Genomic DNA, 17,527 nt, shown 5'->3' on the forward strand with positions numbered 1-17,527 from the left:
TAGAACAGCTCTTACTTTAACATGCATTTTTCTGAAGGTTATGAAGTCTGAAACTTATTATTTAGTGACTTAATTCCTAAATGATTTGCCAGAAAACTACAAATTTTATGAAGAACAAACCAAAAATAAGAAGCAAAAATCTATTCATTCTTTGAAAATCTGGACAGTTGGGAGGTATAGTTCAGCTGGGCCTGTCTGAGTTTGCTGCCCTTCCCCCCTGACAAAATAATGGTTGAATGGAGCCTCTGCAGCCATTCCAATGAACCATTACTTGGCTATTTCACTCCATTTACCATAAACACTAATGCGCATACTGCTTTACTTCTATGATGAGTTGGACGTCATTTGAAAGTTTTATTTTGTATTTTACAGCACAAACACTAAGTCATCTGTTAAACAAAGCAATGCAGTCTCACAATGAAAACTTAGCATTAAAACTTCTCTGCCCTTGAAATTCACATTCATTGAAACAGCATTGAAACCCACATTCAAAGAAAATACATTTTGCCAGTGGCAGATAAAGATTAATTTTGGGCTGTTTTCAAATCATAGGCCCCTTGCATATGAAACATACATGTGCTCTTTGATAGACCTTCCTCATTGTACTAAAATTATATTCATTGTACAATACAGTACACTTGTTAGAGGGTGTTTTAAATTTGTTTTGAACATTTTTCCAGTAAGCAATGAAACAAACCATATGCACCCATAATGGCAAAACTGCCCAGTTGAGAACATTTATCATAAAAAAGTCTACTCGGACTTCCACAGTCCACCATTATTAGTAAATATACACAATTCCACAGTCCACCATTATTAGTAAATATGCACAATTCTACAGTCCACCATTATCAGTAAATATGCACAATTCTACAGTCCACCTTTATCAGTAAATATGCACAATTCTACAGTCCATTATCAGTAAATATGCACAATCTCTGAAGTAAGTCATCTAAATAATTCCACATTAAAGAAATCTGTAACTAATGAAGCGGTTGCTGCTAGCAATCACCTTTATATTTCATGGTTTCATCGAAAAATAAAGTGTCTGTTGCCCCTCAGGAATAAATTGCCTATATTACATTAAAAATGATAAGCTAGTAATAATATTGCAAGAGGAAATGGATGGCAAACTGATAACAGACTCATAGTTAGTATCTTCACCAAGGAGAACATTCTCAGTACGGCAGCATCCACCCCTTGTGGGAGTAGAACCCACAGCCATCTGCATCAAAAGCAAGTACACAACCTGTTGTGCTATAGTATTAACTAGGCAAAGCACTAAACTTCTATTCCCCTGCAGCTCTCAGCTCCTTGTAAAATCTACTCAATACTCAACCTCATCTCAACTTCGCAGCTCAAGAAAACTGGAAAAAGCCAAAATGTATTGGGGGGGGGGTCAAAAGCCCAAAAACCAGGGACACATTAAACATTGCTTGTATAATCTTGGAAAGTTGCTAGAATAAAATGTTGTGTTGCCACCATACATTTTACTGCCAAGGTCCCTGAGCAAAAAACAGTCAGAGTAACATACCACTACGCCACATCAGCTGCTTTGTAAAAGAGAGGAAGACTGAAACTTAAATGGCTATCATTTAGTGAATTCAGTTCTCACCATAGCTGTCAACCTCTTAGTACAAAACACCTGGACAAACCCAGTAATGAGGGAATACAGCCCTCAAACATATTCAGTGAATTCAGTTCTTGCCATAGCTGTCAACCTTAGCACAAAAACCTGGACAAGCCAATAATGGGGAATACAGTCCCAAAAATAGGGATAAATTTAAAATATTCATCTTATAAACTTAGAAAATTGCTAGAAAAAAAGGTTGTGCTACTATGTATTTTGAAGAACATGAAGTTTGAAATTCAAATGCTGGTCAATTTTACTGCTGACAGAACAAAAACAATTTTCAGCAGAGACCCAGGGATTAATACTGCAGACACGTCTTTGTAAAATGACAGGGCACCAGAGCAAATCCACACAAACACAGGGAGGAGATGCAGACTCCACACAGAAGGCACCCCAACCAAGAATCAAACCAGAAAACCTATAGCTGTGAGGCAACAATACTACCACTGCACCATCAAATATGCAAGGAATTAAACATTCAGAAACCTGAAGTCTGAAATTCAAATGCCTTGTCAATTTTACTGCTGACAGAACAAAAACAATTTTCAGCAGAGACGCAGGGATTAATACTGCAGACACGTCTTTGTAAAATGGCAGGGCACCAGAGCAAATCTACACAAACACAGGGAGGAGATGCAGACTCCACACAGAAGCCACCCCAACCAAGAATCAAACCAGAAAACCTATAGCTGTGAGGCAACAATACTACCACTGCACCATCAAATATGCAAGGAATTAAACATTCAGAAACCTGAAGTCTGAAATTCAAATGCCTGTCAATTTTATTTAACATTTGTTAATCAGGACAGTTTGACTTGGAACAAAAAACAATTTTCAGCAGAGGCCCAGGAAGAAATAATGCAGACATGTCTTTGTAACATGGGAGGACACAAAAGCAAACCCACACAAACACAGGGAGAATATACAGACCCCACAAAGAAGGAACCCCAGCCAAGAATCAAACCCGAGAACCTGCAGCTGTGAGGCAACAATGCTACCAGTGCACCATCAAATAAAAACAAACCCATACAAACACAGGGAGAATATAACAGACCCCACAAAGAAGGAACCCCAGCCAAGAATCAAACCTGAGAACCTGCAGCTGTGAGGCAACAATGCTACCAGTGCAACATCAAATAAAAGCAAACCCATACAAACACAGGGAGAATATAACAGACCCACAAAGAAGGAACCCCAGCCAAGAATCAAACCTGAGAACCTGCAGCTGTGAGGCAACAATGCTACCAGTGCACCATCAAATAAAAGCAAACCCACACAAACACAGGGAGAAGATAACAGACCCCACAAAGAAGGAACCTCAGCCAAGAATCAAACCTGAGAACCTGCAGTTCTGAGGCAAGAATGCTACTACTACACCATCAAATATCAAGCATTGCAACATTTACAAACCACAGATATTATGAGGAACAGATCAGATCAAATATGAGGCAAAAATCTGCAATTTTTTTACAAATGGTGGTGGGTAGGGAACTCAAGTCTTTAACACCTGCCTACAGGGTACAGGGTTCAAGCCTGAGACACACACACACACACACACACACACACCATAAATTCAATCAAGTATAAAAGCAGCAAGTACCACACACACACACACACACACACACACACACACACACACACACACACACACTACTTCAAACAGTAAATAAAAGCACACACACCATAAATTCAAACAGTAAATAAAAGCACACACACCATAAATTCAATCAAGTATAAAAGCAGCAAGTACCATACATTGTAAAAGTAAAAAGCACCATACACTTACCTGTCCGTTCTCCATAATATCCAGCTAACGTACATCCTGCCCGCGCAATACTCCAAAGACCCGCAAGATCCCTGAAATCAAAACTCCTTCCTGACGAGACTGTTCTGTATTCCCGACTGCTGCTGTTGCAGTCTGGCCCCGAGACATTATCCCAGCGAGTCTGTGCACTTTAAAAGTGCACAGACGTCTCCTTGTGTTTCCCTATGGGGACTGCCGGACTGCCTGGAGCACGCGCAGTAGTCGGGACTACTGTGCATGCACGAAGTCCGCGAAATTTAAAAAAATTTCTTTTTCTATTTTTATTTCTTTTTGTTTTGAGGGGGCTGCAGTCCGGCAGTCCAATAGCACGGGCCGCCCCTGTGCAAACAGCAATCTTTTCAAATAAGATCAAATAAATCCCCTACAAAACAAACTCACTTTTCTACAGGTACAGAGACCATGGAGAGTTGTTTTAGCCTTATGACCTCCTCACTCTTTTAGGCAGTGTCAGTGATGCAACAAGTAGCACACTCACCTTTTATGCAGAAAGCTATGGGCTCTATTCCCACACCAAGTAGATAACATTCTTAAAAAAAACAGGCAGTGGAGTCTCAACTGGACAGGAACCAGTTAAAAGTTCTAAATTTCTGACAAAACAAAACTACAGCACCATCATGTTATCAGACAAAACAAGGTATTATACACACAGTCCATACATATTCCCCTAGACTGTATTCATTTTATTTAGAATAAATCAAGCTATGCACTTTTAGAAAGCTTTTAAAAACTTCTTTAAGTTACCCAACACACATGGATACAAAACATCTTAACAGTATCATTGTATACCATAAAACAAATATAGAAAAAATAATTTATTAATTTAAATTAAGGTGGGGTGGGGCAAGCCTTTTGCTCCTCCCACTACAGGCTATGCCAGAAGACATGCAATTCTAAACACACTAATTCCAAAACTATGCAAATTCAGGATCAGGGGAAAAAACCCTCATGTTTTAAGTGTGTTGTAACCTAACCATGCATTAGAACATTCAATTTAAGTGATAACATGTTACTTTAGTTTGACGATACAGCATTTAATACTGCTGCTGATGAGATGTCATGTCACCAGCACACATGAAACAGCCTACAAGCCTCTCAAAGATGAGACTCAAACTGAGATGCAATTCAGTTAAAAACAAAAAGCTCTCATTCAAAGGAAAGACTAAAGCCAGGCATGGAGAACTTTGTTCCAAGAAGCTCACCCCAGGACACGTGTTGCACAATTTACAAGCTACACGTTCTGGCAATTTAGCAGTTAACCACTAAGTTTTCTTCATATAGTTCAGCTACAGAAAAGCTAGCTGCCTTTTTTATTGATGTGTTAAAATGAAATAAAAAACTATCACTTTGGAAAAATATTCCAAACTAAACACTACAAAGCCATTTTCTAATTTCTACCTATTTAGACTAACAATTACCAAGTGTTACAATCAAAACACTTTACATCACTTTTCTAAGACAAATAAGCAATGGAAAGAAACTGCATCATACTTCTGTACCTACTCATGTCAGGTACTCTTTATACACTGAACTATTAGCATCAATCTTTAGGAACAAAATGAGCTATGCTATCTAAATTATTACAAAAAAATATGTACTGTAATGCATATTATGTGATGAAGCTACACTTGTCAAAAAATCAAAATTGCTGCCATTATTAGCTCTCTTACCTGAGAATAAATACTTGGCAAGAAAACCAACATCTTGCCCCGTTGAATCAGTCACAAAATGGACCCAGATCTGTTCAGCAGCAAAAACAAATGGGACTGATGGGATGGACTGTCCACACAGTTTAGCTAAGAGATCCCCTGCACTGTTATCTGTGTAAGAGAAGACAAAACAGAGATGTACATGCTGTCAGGGCCTTAGGTACAAATGAGGGAAATATGTTGTGATAAAACAACATACTGTGAGAAAACAATGTCACGTCCAGGTGTTGCATATCAATATAAATTTAAATCCAGTATGAGCATCAACATGCTGATGACTGCACATGCATATATAATAAAGTTCATTAAAATTCTACTTTATTTAACTATACTGCCAGTACCCCAGGTCTTACAGTGAAAGTGGCAGGAGTGGCACCAGCAGGTCAGGTGTTAAAGCATTCACCTGGATACTGGAAGAAAGGGCTGGGACTGGCACAATGGTTAAGATCATCATTATATAGACACAAGGTACAGGGTTTGATTCTGATATCAGGTAATTGGGCTAGGCTTAAAATGGCCTTTCAGGGCAGTTAGCCTATTATTCACCTATGAACTGCAATCCTTACATCTGTGATAGTTTAGATCAAGAAGTAGGATCTTAGTGTGGGTATACTGAGTATCTGGGCAAATATGTTGAAAAATCCCAGAGAATATAAGTCAACATTATCTTAAGTAAACACAATCTTGAAGTTCTGTGTGATGCCCCACCACTGACCCAGTAATCAAGGAGCCTCAATTATCACCACTGGCAACACTGAGGGATGCACACACTAGCAGGATAACAAGTATAAACACAGTAAAGTGCAGTTTCCCTTAAGAGCACACAGAGATCACAGTCAGTCTGGGGATGGTTTCTCCCTTCTTTCTTCAGATTACCAATAGGACTCACCACTAGCATGGCTACAGAGTTAATATCTCAGCTGAGTGGCCAAGCCAAGACTGTCAGCACCCTCTCTGTCTAACCAGTGCTTCTTGTCCCTGCCCAAGTAGCTGACACACACACACACACACACACACACACACACACACACACACACACACACACACACACACACACACACACACACACACACACACACACACACACACACACACACACACACTCACTCCTGGGAAAGGCTGGCACAGGTTTTCTAGCTATGTTCCCTTTTGCCAGACTATAAGGTAGTTATCACTGCCACCAGCCATCTCCTTATCAGCTACTTTAAGACCCTTAACAAAAGGTGTCCAATCTTACCGTGTAATGTTACTATTAATCCAAATGGTAGTTTGACCAAGAGCAAGGCTTTTAGGAGTGGCCCACATAGTGTCACCAAATAAATATGCAAGTACTTTCAGAACATAAATATGTCTCTACACAGATCAGCCACAATAAAAGGTTTAAATATATTTAATAAATAATAAAAGAACAAGAAAATACTCTGTAAATAATTAGCTACATCAGAGTTCAAAATCACAGGAGATATTTAAAACAACATTGCAGGACAGTCTCAAATAAATAAAGAAAACATCTAATCTATACTTCACTATATTCCTGTCTGAATCTAAGAGAAATTACTGTACACCAGTTAACTTACTTACAGAACTAGGCAAGACAGATGTGGTGAATGGGGTTTTCAGTTGATGTTGTCAGGTCAAAGACAAAATAAAAAATGCACAGTCTTTCTCTCTCTCAGAGAGTTCTTAAATTAATATTTCAAATATTACTGCTGAGGTAGCTGGCAGCATGACATCACTTCTTATCATCTGACTATCAGTTCTCAAGCTCACAACCATTGATATTAGTATCTACCTGTGAAAACACATAGACCTTAGATCTTTTGGCAAATGGTGGAAGTCATAAAATAATTTACATTGCTCCACATTTAAAGACAATACAAAAAACTTCTAGTTCAAGACATTATGTCTTCTGTTGCACTGAAACTGAAAGATAACATCTCTTTTATTATGTGGTTATAAAGTAATTTAAGTTTCAGCCATTCTTCTGAAGTTAACTTCTTGTGTTTCAGTCCCCATTGTTAAAATACATATACATCTGAACAGTTACAGTAGTGTATATACATTTCTGCTCAGTATTTTACAAAATATCTCTTCCACACACATCTGTATAATACAGTTCTAATACAGTATACCACAAGCAATTGCATCATGCTGATATTCACAAATGACACACAACCACTTACAAAATTCCAGACAGCTGGGCTGGCAGTATCTCCTTCTGTCACACTTTGGGTCTATATTAGAACACCGATCTTTCAAAATTTCGAGTGTTCTAATATATCGAAGAAACAGAAAAACAAATTTTTTCCTAGGGAAAGAATTTGGTTGTCTGTTTCTGTTGCTTTGTTATTTTCAGCGCTGTGGTGGAAAGTTACGGGCGGGGTAGGTGAGTTAGGGCGCTGGTCAGGTAAGTGTGCGATTGTGTGGACGTGAGGTTTAGGGCGAGGTAAGTGAGTTAGGGTTAGGGCACGGGTGAGGTGACTGTGTGATAGTGACAGATCTTAGGATTAGGGTTTGGGTTAAGGTAAGTGGATAGTTAGTGGTGTATGTATAGTTTAGTGTAGGGTTAGGTGTAAGAGTTTAGGTGTATGTGTGTGGATTGCTGTTTGTTTGGTGTGCTTGTGCTGTGTGTATGTGTTTTGGAACAGCAAATGTTTCCCCTAGGAAAAAATTTGCTGTTCTGTATATTTGCTGTTTTAAATTTTCGATTAATAGGGTTCGATATTAGAACACTCAAAATTTTGAAAGTTCGGTGTTCTAATATAGACCCCACACTTCTATATAAATCATATTACTATTCAAACTGCATATAATTATTTACAAAATTTTAGGTACCTCAGCTGGCAGTATCTCCTTTTGTTACATTTCTATATAAATCATATTAATATTCACAAATGACATGTAATTATTTACAAAATTCCAGCTAGCTGGGCTGGCAGTATTTCCCTTTATTCTTCACTTTATCACACTCAGTTCAGTATAAGAATATGAAACTAAAAAAAGTAGCCATTTAGAAGGGTTTGCGGACAGTTTTTGCATACTGAGTAAAGGAGGTTGAAACACTTTATTTATGTATTTTATTTAACATTTGTTTATTGGGATAGTCCAACTTGGAACAAAGCCAATTTTCAGCAGAGGGAGAAATGCTCTAGATGCATGTCTTTGAATTGTGGGAGGAAACTGGAACAAACCCACACGAATGTAAGGAGGACATGCAGACTCCACACAGAAGGCACCCCAGCCAAGAATCGAACTGGAGAACCTCTTGCTGTGAGGTGACAATGCTACTGTTGCACCACTATGCTTTCAAGAGAGGTTAAAGGATTACAGCAACAGTGTTAAATGTAATACACAAAAATCTCTAGTTGTGGATATAAGAGAAGATGAAACAGAAGTACAGAGTGGGACAAGGGCACTAAACATACTAGAATTATGTCTGGTTCAGAAGATGATATTTGTCAGAAGTGGAGGATAGGTGTAAGAAGGGTAAAGGAGCTGGTGAAGCAAGGGGTACAGTGCATATGACCTTTAAAATGGGTATATCAAATTATAAATATGTTGATGGGTAAATGATGGCAAAGGCATTTGTGATGCATCTCAAACTGGACACAGATTTAATGGGACTGTTTTAGGATCATGGGGTCATAGGATCATAGGAGATTACTAAGCTATTGGCCCTGAGGCCTTTATAAGCCTAGCCAAGAGTTTAGCCCATGTTTAGACAAGTTGGTTCATAGTGGTATAACTGTCTACCCTAACTGCCCATTTTTAGCCATTAAAGCTAAGCCTTGATCCCTTGTGAGACTCAAACCCTTTGTGTTTGCAAGCACACCAAACAACCGATATGCCACCCTCCCACCCAGTACCTGATGCTTCTGTCCAGCATGGACATGGGTGGAATCCCAGGGGTATATTTTCTGTTTCACATCCAGTTATCCAGGTTGTGCTTAAAAAGGGGTAAAGAGATACTCTGCTTGATGTGGAGAGAGAGTCTATTCCATAGATGGGGGAGTCTCGGGGACACAAATCTGTCCCGCCAACAAGTCCTGTTAATGTCTGTCAGAAAAATATGTATTAATGTGTGTGCTTAATGCTAATTAGAAACTAAATGAGTTAACATGTTTTTCATTCTATTTTATATGCACTATTTTATATACAGCTTAGTTTTATATGAGACTAAAAGATGCTTTTGAAACTGCAGTGTGCTTTCTGAAACTTGCAAGATGCCCTCTGACCTAGTAACTGCTAGCACAGCAAAATTCATGTTTATGCCTTTTTGGAAATGTACTTGAGAAGCACGTGATTATCTGCTAGGTCAGGAGCAATGAATGAACAATGCCATATTCCATAATGTAATGATTTTGAAGAATTAGCTCTGTTCGAAGTATGAGAACATGCACAGCTGCAGAAGAAAGAGATAAAACAGACAAAGGACTGTTGAAGAAATGAACTGCAATCTATACTTGCTTTGTGCTCAAATTAGCCATAGTACCTTGAATGTTAGCATTACATATATCTAACCGGTGGTAGCCAAGGCCACGTTGTTTTTCTTAGGAAGTTTCTCACAAGAACTGATAGTACAAGCAGAATTTTACAAAAACAATCACTACGAAATGATGATGTTAAAACTTGTGATTTACTACGTCAGCTTGGTAGGCAATGTCTTATTAGAAAATGTATAAAAATGCTTGCATTTCCTGATTCTAGTCAGACAAACTCTGTATTAGCACGTTTTTGTCTCCTTGCTGCAAGATTAAAGTGCCTTAACCTGAACCTATCATGTATTGATCATTTTTAAAGTATATTTTTCCTTTGACAAATTGGCCCTTCGGACCGGAAACTATATCTCTCACTCTGGCTCAGGTCAGAATTAGGCCCGGTGGCATGAATCCGTACGGAGAAGAGGCCACATTGGTTCTTCTGCTTTGAAGGACCTCCGACTGAATTGTCGTTCAAAGAGGCCAGCCACTGTTTCTGATCTGTGATTGGAGGACGAGTCAACGTTCCGGTGGGATCAAGACACGGAGGCTCAGGTAAGGAGGAATTTACCTTTTTTTCTGTTTTAGATCAAGGACTTGTTACCATATTATTGTTTTTGTCAGGGAGATTTGCAAGTGCAGATCAGGGACAAAAAAGATTGCTGTCTTGTCATAGATCAGGGAAACAGAATAGGTAGGCAGTTATTCTAGATAAACTGTAAAAAAGGTGTAAGTCATGGTACCACGTGATAAAAAGGGTTACGTAACAATTTCTAATTTAGCTAAGGCAACATGGGAAATCAGTGCACAAAAAGTTCCCAAGACCTGCCCTTAACCGAAGACGTGAAATATATGCAACTACAGCATGCCGATAATGTTAGGTATTATACAAAATGGGTTAATAAATACAAATTTGATGGTAATTTAGATAAATCTTCACTTATTAAACTTGTTAGACAACTTAAAACAGATGCAGAAGGTTAGCTAAAAAAGCAACGACAATTAGGAGTCCCTCAGGCACACAGGTGGCTTGAGGAAGCAAACCGCAGGGAACAAAAGATTAAAAATTCAAAAGCAATGTTTTTAGATAAAGAAGACAATAACTTGGTAATAGCAACAGCCCCTCTGCCCCCTCTGCTTCCCTTACCAGAATATGAAGCGAGTGGACAAGTTGATCCACCTCCGCTATACCCAGCTGTTCCTGCAAAACTAAAACCATTTGTCAGAGATCCTATCGAGACTAGGTCTCGAACACGCAACTTAAGAGAGGATATTGAATTGTATAAAATAAATAAAAATTCACAAGCTATGAGTGAAGAAGAAATATGTCCACTCATAGAAGAACCAAATCCACAGGCAGGACAGGACCCAACTCTTCTAGTATATAGACCGTGGACACCGGAAGACATCCAGAAAGCCACAGAGGGAATTCCCCATCCAAAAGTTAATTTTAGAAAATTCTTAGAAGATTTACAGGGCATGAGGTTAAATTACCATTTGAATGGAGAGGAAGTAGAGAAAGTAGTCAGACAAATCGTAGGTCCAGACTGGCACATGATCAGTGGCAACTGGAATCCCTGTGACGCAGAGCTTAGACCACTCCCACATAGTAACGCAGAACTGGATAACAGAGTGAAAGGTCTAACGGACTGAATCTCTGAGAAATGGAAACCAAGGGCTGATTGAACTTGCATTAATCAATGCATACAACAAGAAGGTGAAACTGTTGATAGATATTATGCCAGATTATTAGAATGTTTTAATAACCATTGTGGAATGCAGGTACCTGAAGACCAAACACATGATTTCCCATATGAGCAGCAGCTAAAGAATGCATTTTTGAAAGGCAGTATTGCACCCATTAGCAGCTTTATTACAAAGCACATGGTAGATCATCATACAAGTAGATTACAGTCATTACTTGAATATGCAAGACATGCCGAAAGGCATTTTAACAGCAAAAAGAAAAAGAAAACTCAAGTATTTGCAGTAGAAGACAGATCAGAAGTCTTTGTAGTACAAACTGGGAAGAAGGGTAAGAAAAATGCCCAGGGAAACAAACAATCTGATAAACGATCAGAGGACTTTGAAGAGAGAAAGAAAAGGGGTGAATGTTTTAAATGTGGGAAAAAGGGACATTTAGCAAGGGATTGCAGGCAAAATAAAAAGGTAACCACAGAAGACAAGGAGGGTGAGGACTGACTATATGATAGTCAAGAATCACTGAAAAGGAATAAACAAGAAAAGACAAGTGCAAATGTGATAGAAGGGGCAGAGGATGTGATAGAAGAACTAGAGGATTTGCATGAAATCACAGATAATGAAGAAAATGAAATTTTGGATTTAGCATTATTGAGCCTAGAGCTCTACTTAGCAGACACAAAACCGGAAGTTACACTTCTGGTAGAGGGGAGGGAAGTTAGATTCCTGTGTGACTCAGGGGCTTCACGGACCCTGATATATCCTTCCAAACTACCATAAAATTCAGAATCACTTGACTACATATTAGTGAAAGCAGCTAATGGACAGCTGTATCGGGAGCCACTCTCCCACAACATAGCGATAACTGACCCAGTTTCAGGGATGACCCAGAAAAGCAAAATTGTTTCTGCAAAATGCTCAGTGAATCTCTTAGGCAGAGACCTAATGCAGATATTTGGCATAGCAGTAGTTCCAACTATGCAGGGTATGGAAGCACAGCGACAAATGGATACTTTTGTAGTGTGACCGGAGGGTGAAACATTTTATTGGTACAGCCAGGACTTGGTTATGACTGGTCCAGGGGCAGTAACCGAAGAACTGATGAACGTAGCCATCAGTAAATCCCCCTCCCTTAACACTGATAAACAGCATTTGTTGCATTGCACTCTATATTACTGTAGCAAGCCAGGACCTGATAAAGAATATGAGCAAGAACTGTTTAAAAACCATGCTAACAGATTAGTATTATGAAATTTGTACTGGGACACAGAAGGAAACAGTGTAATGAGCTGTTCATTGCCCCAGGAATTCCTAGCACTCTATAAATCTAATCGATTACCACATGTGAGTTTAACTAAAGATAGAAATGTGAAGTGGGCAGACCTAGGAGAAAAAGTCACAAGGTGGGAAAAGCAAACAGAGTTAGAACTTTCCAAATAGGGAGTACAAAAGCAGAAACTAAATTGGATAACGCAGACACACCCAGCTGTACACTCACAGGCAAGTGAGGACAACTGAGTAGCACTCTTACTAGAGGAAGAGGAAAAAGCCTTACGAGACATACCAGAGACTCTCTGGTCAACAGGGAAATCAGATGTAGGACTTATTCGTACAGCAGGACCAGTCACTATCATGCCAAAGTCAGCATTTAGACCTCAAAAGGAACAGTATCCCTTGAGAAAGAATGCAGAAATAGGAATCAAACCTATAATAGCAGCCTTACTTAAGGAAGGAGTCTTGATAGAATCTCCCGATTCATCATGTAATACACCCTTATTTCCTGTTAAGAAAGCAAATGGAGAATGGCGTATGGTCCAAGATTTACAAGCTGTAAATGACGCAGTTATACCCAGGGCACCTACGGTGCCAGATCCACACACTTTATTAAATGATTTTAAACCTCAACAAAAGTATTTTTCTGTGGTGGATATTAGCAATGCATTTTTCTCAATACCGATATACCCTGACAGCCAACATTGGTTTGCATTTACATTTCAGGGGAAAAGGTATACATATACGTGACTACCACAGGGATATTATGAAAGTCCAACAATATTCGCACAGGAAATGGCAAGTAACCTGGCGGGATTTATCCCACCGAAAGGCAGTCAGATTTTATTTTATGTAGACGACATTCTGCTGGCAGCCCCCACCCAGCAAGAATGCAGAGAAGATACCATAGCATTGCTACAATTTTTAGCCACTCAAGGACACAAGGTAAACAAAAACAAACTGCAACTTTGGAAAGAACAGGTCAAATACCTGGGATATGTAATATCCAAAGAAGGCAGAATATTAGATGAAGACAGAAAAACAGCAATATTACAAGCACCTAAACCAACTACCAAGAAGGAAATGATGTCCTTCCTAGGTACTACTAATTTTTGTTGGAGTTGGATTCCAAACTATGCCTTGGAATCTGCTCCACTGACCAACTTGATATTCAAAAAGCCTATGGCAGCACAAGATTTATTACAGTGGACACCAAAAGCAGAATCAGCTTTCTGCAAATTGAAACAACTGATAGCTTCTTCATTAGTTTTAGGATTACCAAACTATCATAAACGATTTTTCCAAACTGTAGATTGTAAGCAAGGTTATATGACATCAGTGTTAACACAACAGCATGGGGACAAACAACACCCCATAGCTTACTATTCATCACAGCTGGACCCAGTGGCGTGATCCCTGCCCCACTGTGTACAAGCAGTAGTCACAGCTGCAATGGCAGTGCAGGCTTCAGCCTCAGTAGTATTGTTCCTCCCTCTCACATTGAGAGTGCCTCATGCAGTCGCGATTATTTTACTGCAAGAAAAAGTAGCATATCTTTCTCCTGCTAGACATCTTTCCTGTATGACTATACTGTTGAGACAACCTCATATGACAATTGAACGATGCACAACTTTGAATCCGTCAACCTTGCTCCCAACCCTTGCAGATGGCAAACCACACTGCTGTCTGCAGGAGATTGAGCAAAATTGAGCAAAAGACACTACCTAGAAAAGATCTTACAGATGTTCCCTTGGATGATGCCGAGGTGACATACTATGTGGACGGCTCATGCAGGTGGGGTCCTACAGGACAGAATCTAGTGGGGTATGCAGTAGTTTCTGATACTGAGATTTTAGAAGCAAAGTCTTTACCGCACAACTTATCTGCACAAGCAGCAGAATTGATTGCTTGGACAAGGGCATGTACCTTGGCAAAAGGTAAACAAGTGAATATTTTTACTGACAGCCAGTATGCTTTTTCTACTGTACATGTTTTTGCGCAGCAGTGGAAAAATAGAGGAATGATAACATCTACTGGTAAACCAATTAACCATGCGCAATTTATTCTAGATTTGTTAGACTCTATTCAGTTACCTCAGAAAGTAGCTATTTGCAAATGCGTAGCTCATACCAAGCAAAAGGATAGGATTTCAAAAGGTAATGTGAGGGCTGATACAGATGCAAAACAGGCAGCTTCAGCTTCAGAAGTATTTCTTTTAAGTGAGGAATTACAACCATCTGAGATTTTAGACTTAGAAATGTTAAAAACAATGCAGACACTCACTACAAATGTAGAAAAACAAAAATGGATAAAACGAGGAGCAATTCTTGAGAAAGGACTGTACATCTCCAAAGAGAAGAAACCGATTTTGCCATCTAACTTGTTAAGATATGCAGCTTTGTTGAGCCATGGGCAGTGCCATGTCTCAACAGGGAGGATGGTACAGTTAGTAAATCGAGTGTTTACAACGTATGGATTTACAAACTACACAAAAAATTTTTGTGCAGCATGCGATGTTTGTAACAAGCATCATGCACAAGGGGCATTAAAACCTAAGCAAGGGAGTTTCCCTACACCACCGTATCCATTCCATACTATTTGTATGGATTTTATAGAGCTGAACAAATGCGAAAATAAGAAGTATTGCCTTGTCATTATAGATATGTTTTCCAAATGGGTGGAAGCTTTTCCAACCAAAAAATCCAGATGCAGCTACTGTTGCAAAAGTCCTCGTTAAAGAAATTATTCCTAGATTTGGCATACCGGAAAAGATTTATAGTGACAATGGCACACACTTTGTAAATCAAACTATACAACAACTTAGCCGTTATTTTGGGATTTCTCTGAAAAATCATTGCGCATACCACCCCCAATCTGCAGGATTAGTAGAGAGGCACAATGGGGTTTTGAAAAACAAGCTTAGGAAATTGATTAGTGAGACACAAAAAAACTGGGTGCACTGTCTACCTCTGGTACTGTTGAGCATGAGAACTGTTCCAAATACAAAAGGGTTAACTCCTTTTGAAATTCTGTTTGGGAGGGCATATTATACACCTCAATGGAAATCTCTCATGCCTGCAGAGCAGGAGGCTGACAGTTCACTTGCTGAGTGTATGAGGTGATTTTTGAATAACAAACTTTTGCAGTTAAATTCTGTTTCCGATAAAGAACAAACCAGACCATCGGAAGCAGCAATAGCCCCAGGCACGTGGGTCTGGGTGAAGGTTGTGAAGAAAAAGAACTAGAGCTCTCCGAAGTGGGAAGGACCATACCAGGTACTACTGTCGACATCCACTGCAGTCAAGATCGCAGAGCGAGCGTCCTGGATTCATCTGACACACTGTAAACTGGTTGAGAACTTTGAACTGGACAAAAACCTTGTAATTGTTGTACAATGAGAACAAAATGACCAGGTATAGAGTAAATAGAGATGCAGAACAACCTCAGAAAAGTTGCATGATTATTCTGATAGCTATACTGATAACATTGATATTTTTGCTGTGGCCTTTCCTTTTCCCAGCCACAAGAGTTGAACTGAACAAACGTGATGCATTACTCATAGACTGGCATCCAAACTTTAACACTTACCAAGCAATTAAATATGTGTATGCTGAGACTTTTAATGTTTCGAACTGCTGGATTTGCACAGCTATACCAACAGCATACGGGGGATTATTAATGACTGCTGTCCCCCTAGGGGTCAATGAGACCTGGGAAAACTTGATTTTTGATACTACACCTGTGAAATCACAAGACAAAATAGCATTGTACCTACCTGTTACACAAAAAGGGATTGTATGTTTTTACATGAATGACACTATTCAGGTGGATTGGAGCAATTGCAAATGTGACTGTTTCTTATAAATGTTATATTAAAGCCAGTAAGACTAAAACTATTTGTGATACAAACTATGATGCATATTTTGCGAAGATGCATAGAAATGTTGACGAGATACAACATAATCCTGTTCTTTTAAAGCAGCTTTCTATTATTGATAAGAAAATGTTTCATGCAGGGCAAGCTTATATCAATACTAAAGTAGAGAATTGTTATTTTGTTTGTGGGAAAAAAGCATATAAATGGCTACCTGAGAATTGGTCCGGCAGTTGTTTTTTGGGTTACCTGGTTCCGGCCATACGACACACTGCAGCTTTGCCTCGGGGGAAAATTGAAAACGTCAGAGAGGTCAGCAGTAAACCTAGAAGTCCAATCAAGGGACCCAAGAATCCAGTAGGACGAATCGAAGCAGGGTGGAGAAACCTTAACTCTGTAAAAAACAAAGATAAACTGACACACATGGACTTGAGTGACACCATTATATCATGGGCAGGCATAGCCCCTGCATATGGCGCAGTGAAATTGATTTGGGAGCTGAAAGTTATGAGCAATGCAACATTTTCTGCTCTCGAATTAGTGACTGATGTACTGAATGCTATGGGAACTGTGGTGCTTCAGAACCACATGGCTCTTGACTTCACCCTAGCAGTGAGAGGTGGTACGTGCGCTTTAATCAAAGAAGAATGCTGTTCGTATATTCCTGACAACCAGCACAAAATAAACGACCATCTTGAGGTGATCCAGCAAGTGTCGACCATGACCAAACCAGGCCCAAACCCTCTGACGGACTTTTTCCAGAATCTGTTTGGGGGGTGGGGTTCCATCCTAATAAACATCTTGATTGCCATTTGTGTGGGATTACTCCTATTAGGAGCATGCATTTGTTGTGGTATTCCCTGCATGAAAAAGTTAATCAAAGATTTTATAGACATGTCAGTTTCTGAGACTTTGCATCAAAGTGCTGAAATTGAAGAGTTGTTGAAAAGTGAAACACTTTCATAAGTTTAAACTGAATTACTCTCTTAACTGCAAATCCTGAATGGAAGAGGTTAGGAGAAGAAGCAAACGGTTTAT

General features: G+C 39.3%; 1 protein-coding gene across 1 annotated transcript in view; it reads right to left on the bottom strand.

Annotated features, from left to right (window-relative positions):
* The window catches only part of LOC122797794 (cubilin-like), a 2,156,354-nt gene that overhangs the window by 764,254 nt on the left and 1,374,573 nt on the right, over positions 1 to 17,527 (bottom strand). Inside the window, 1 exon segment of the mRNA XM_044066315.1 lies at positions 5,126 to 5,268. Within this exon segment, the coding sequence (XP_043922250.1) occupies positions 5,126 to 5,268 (143 nt within the window).

This window comes from Protopterus annectens, chromosome 3.part1, assembly GCF_019279795.1.
Source record: "Protopterus annectens isolate FY-2018-M chromosome 3.part1, PAN1.0, whole genome shotgun sequence".
Lineage (NCBI taxonomy): Eukaryota > Metazoa > Chordata > Ceratodontiformes > Protopteridae > Protopterus > Protopterus annectens.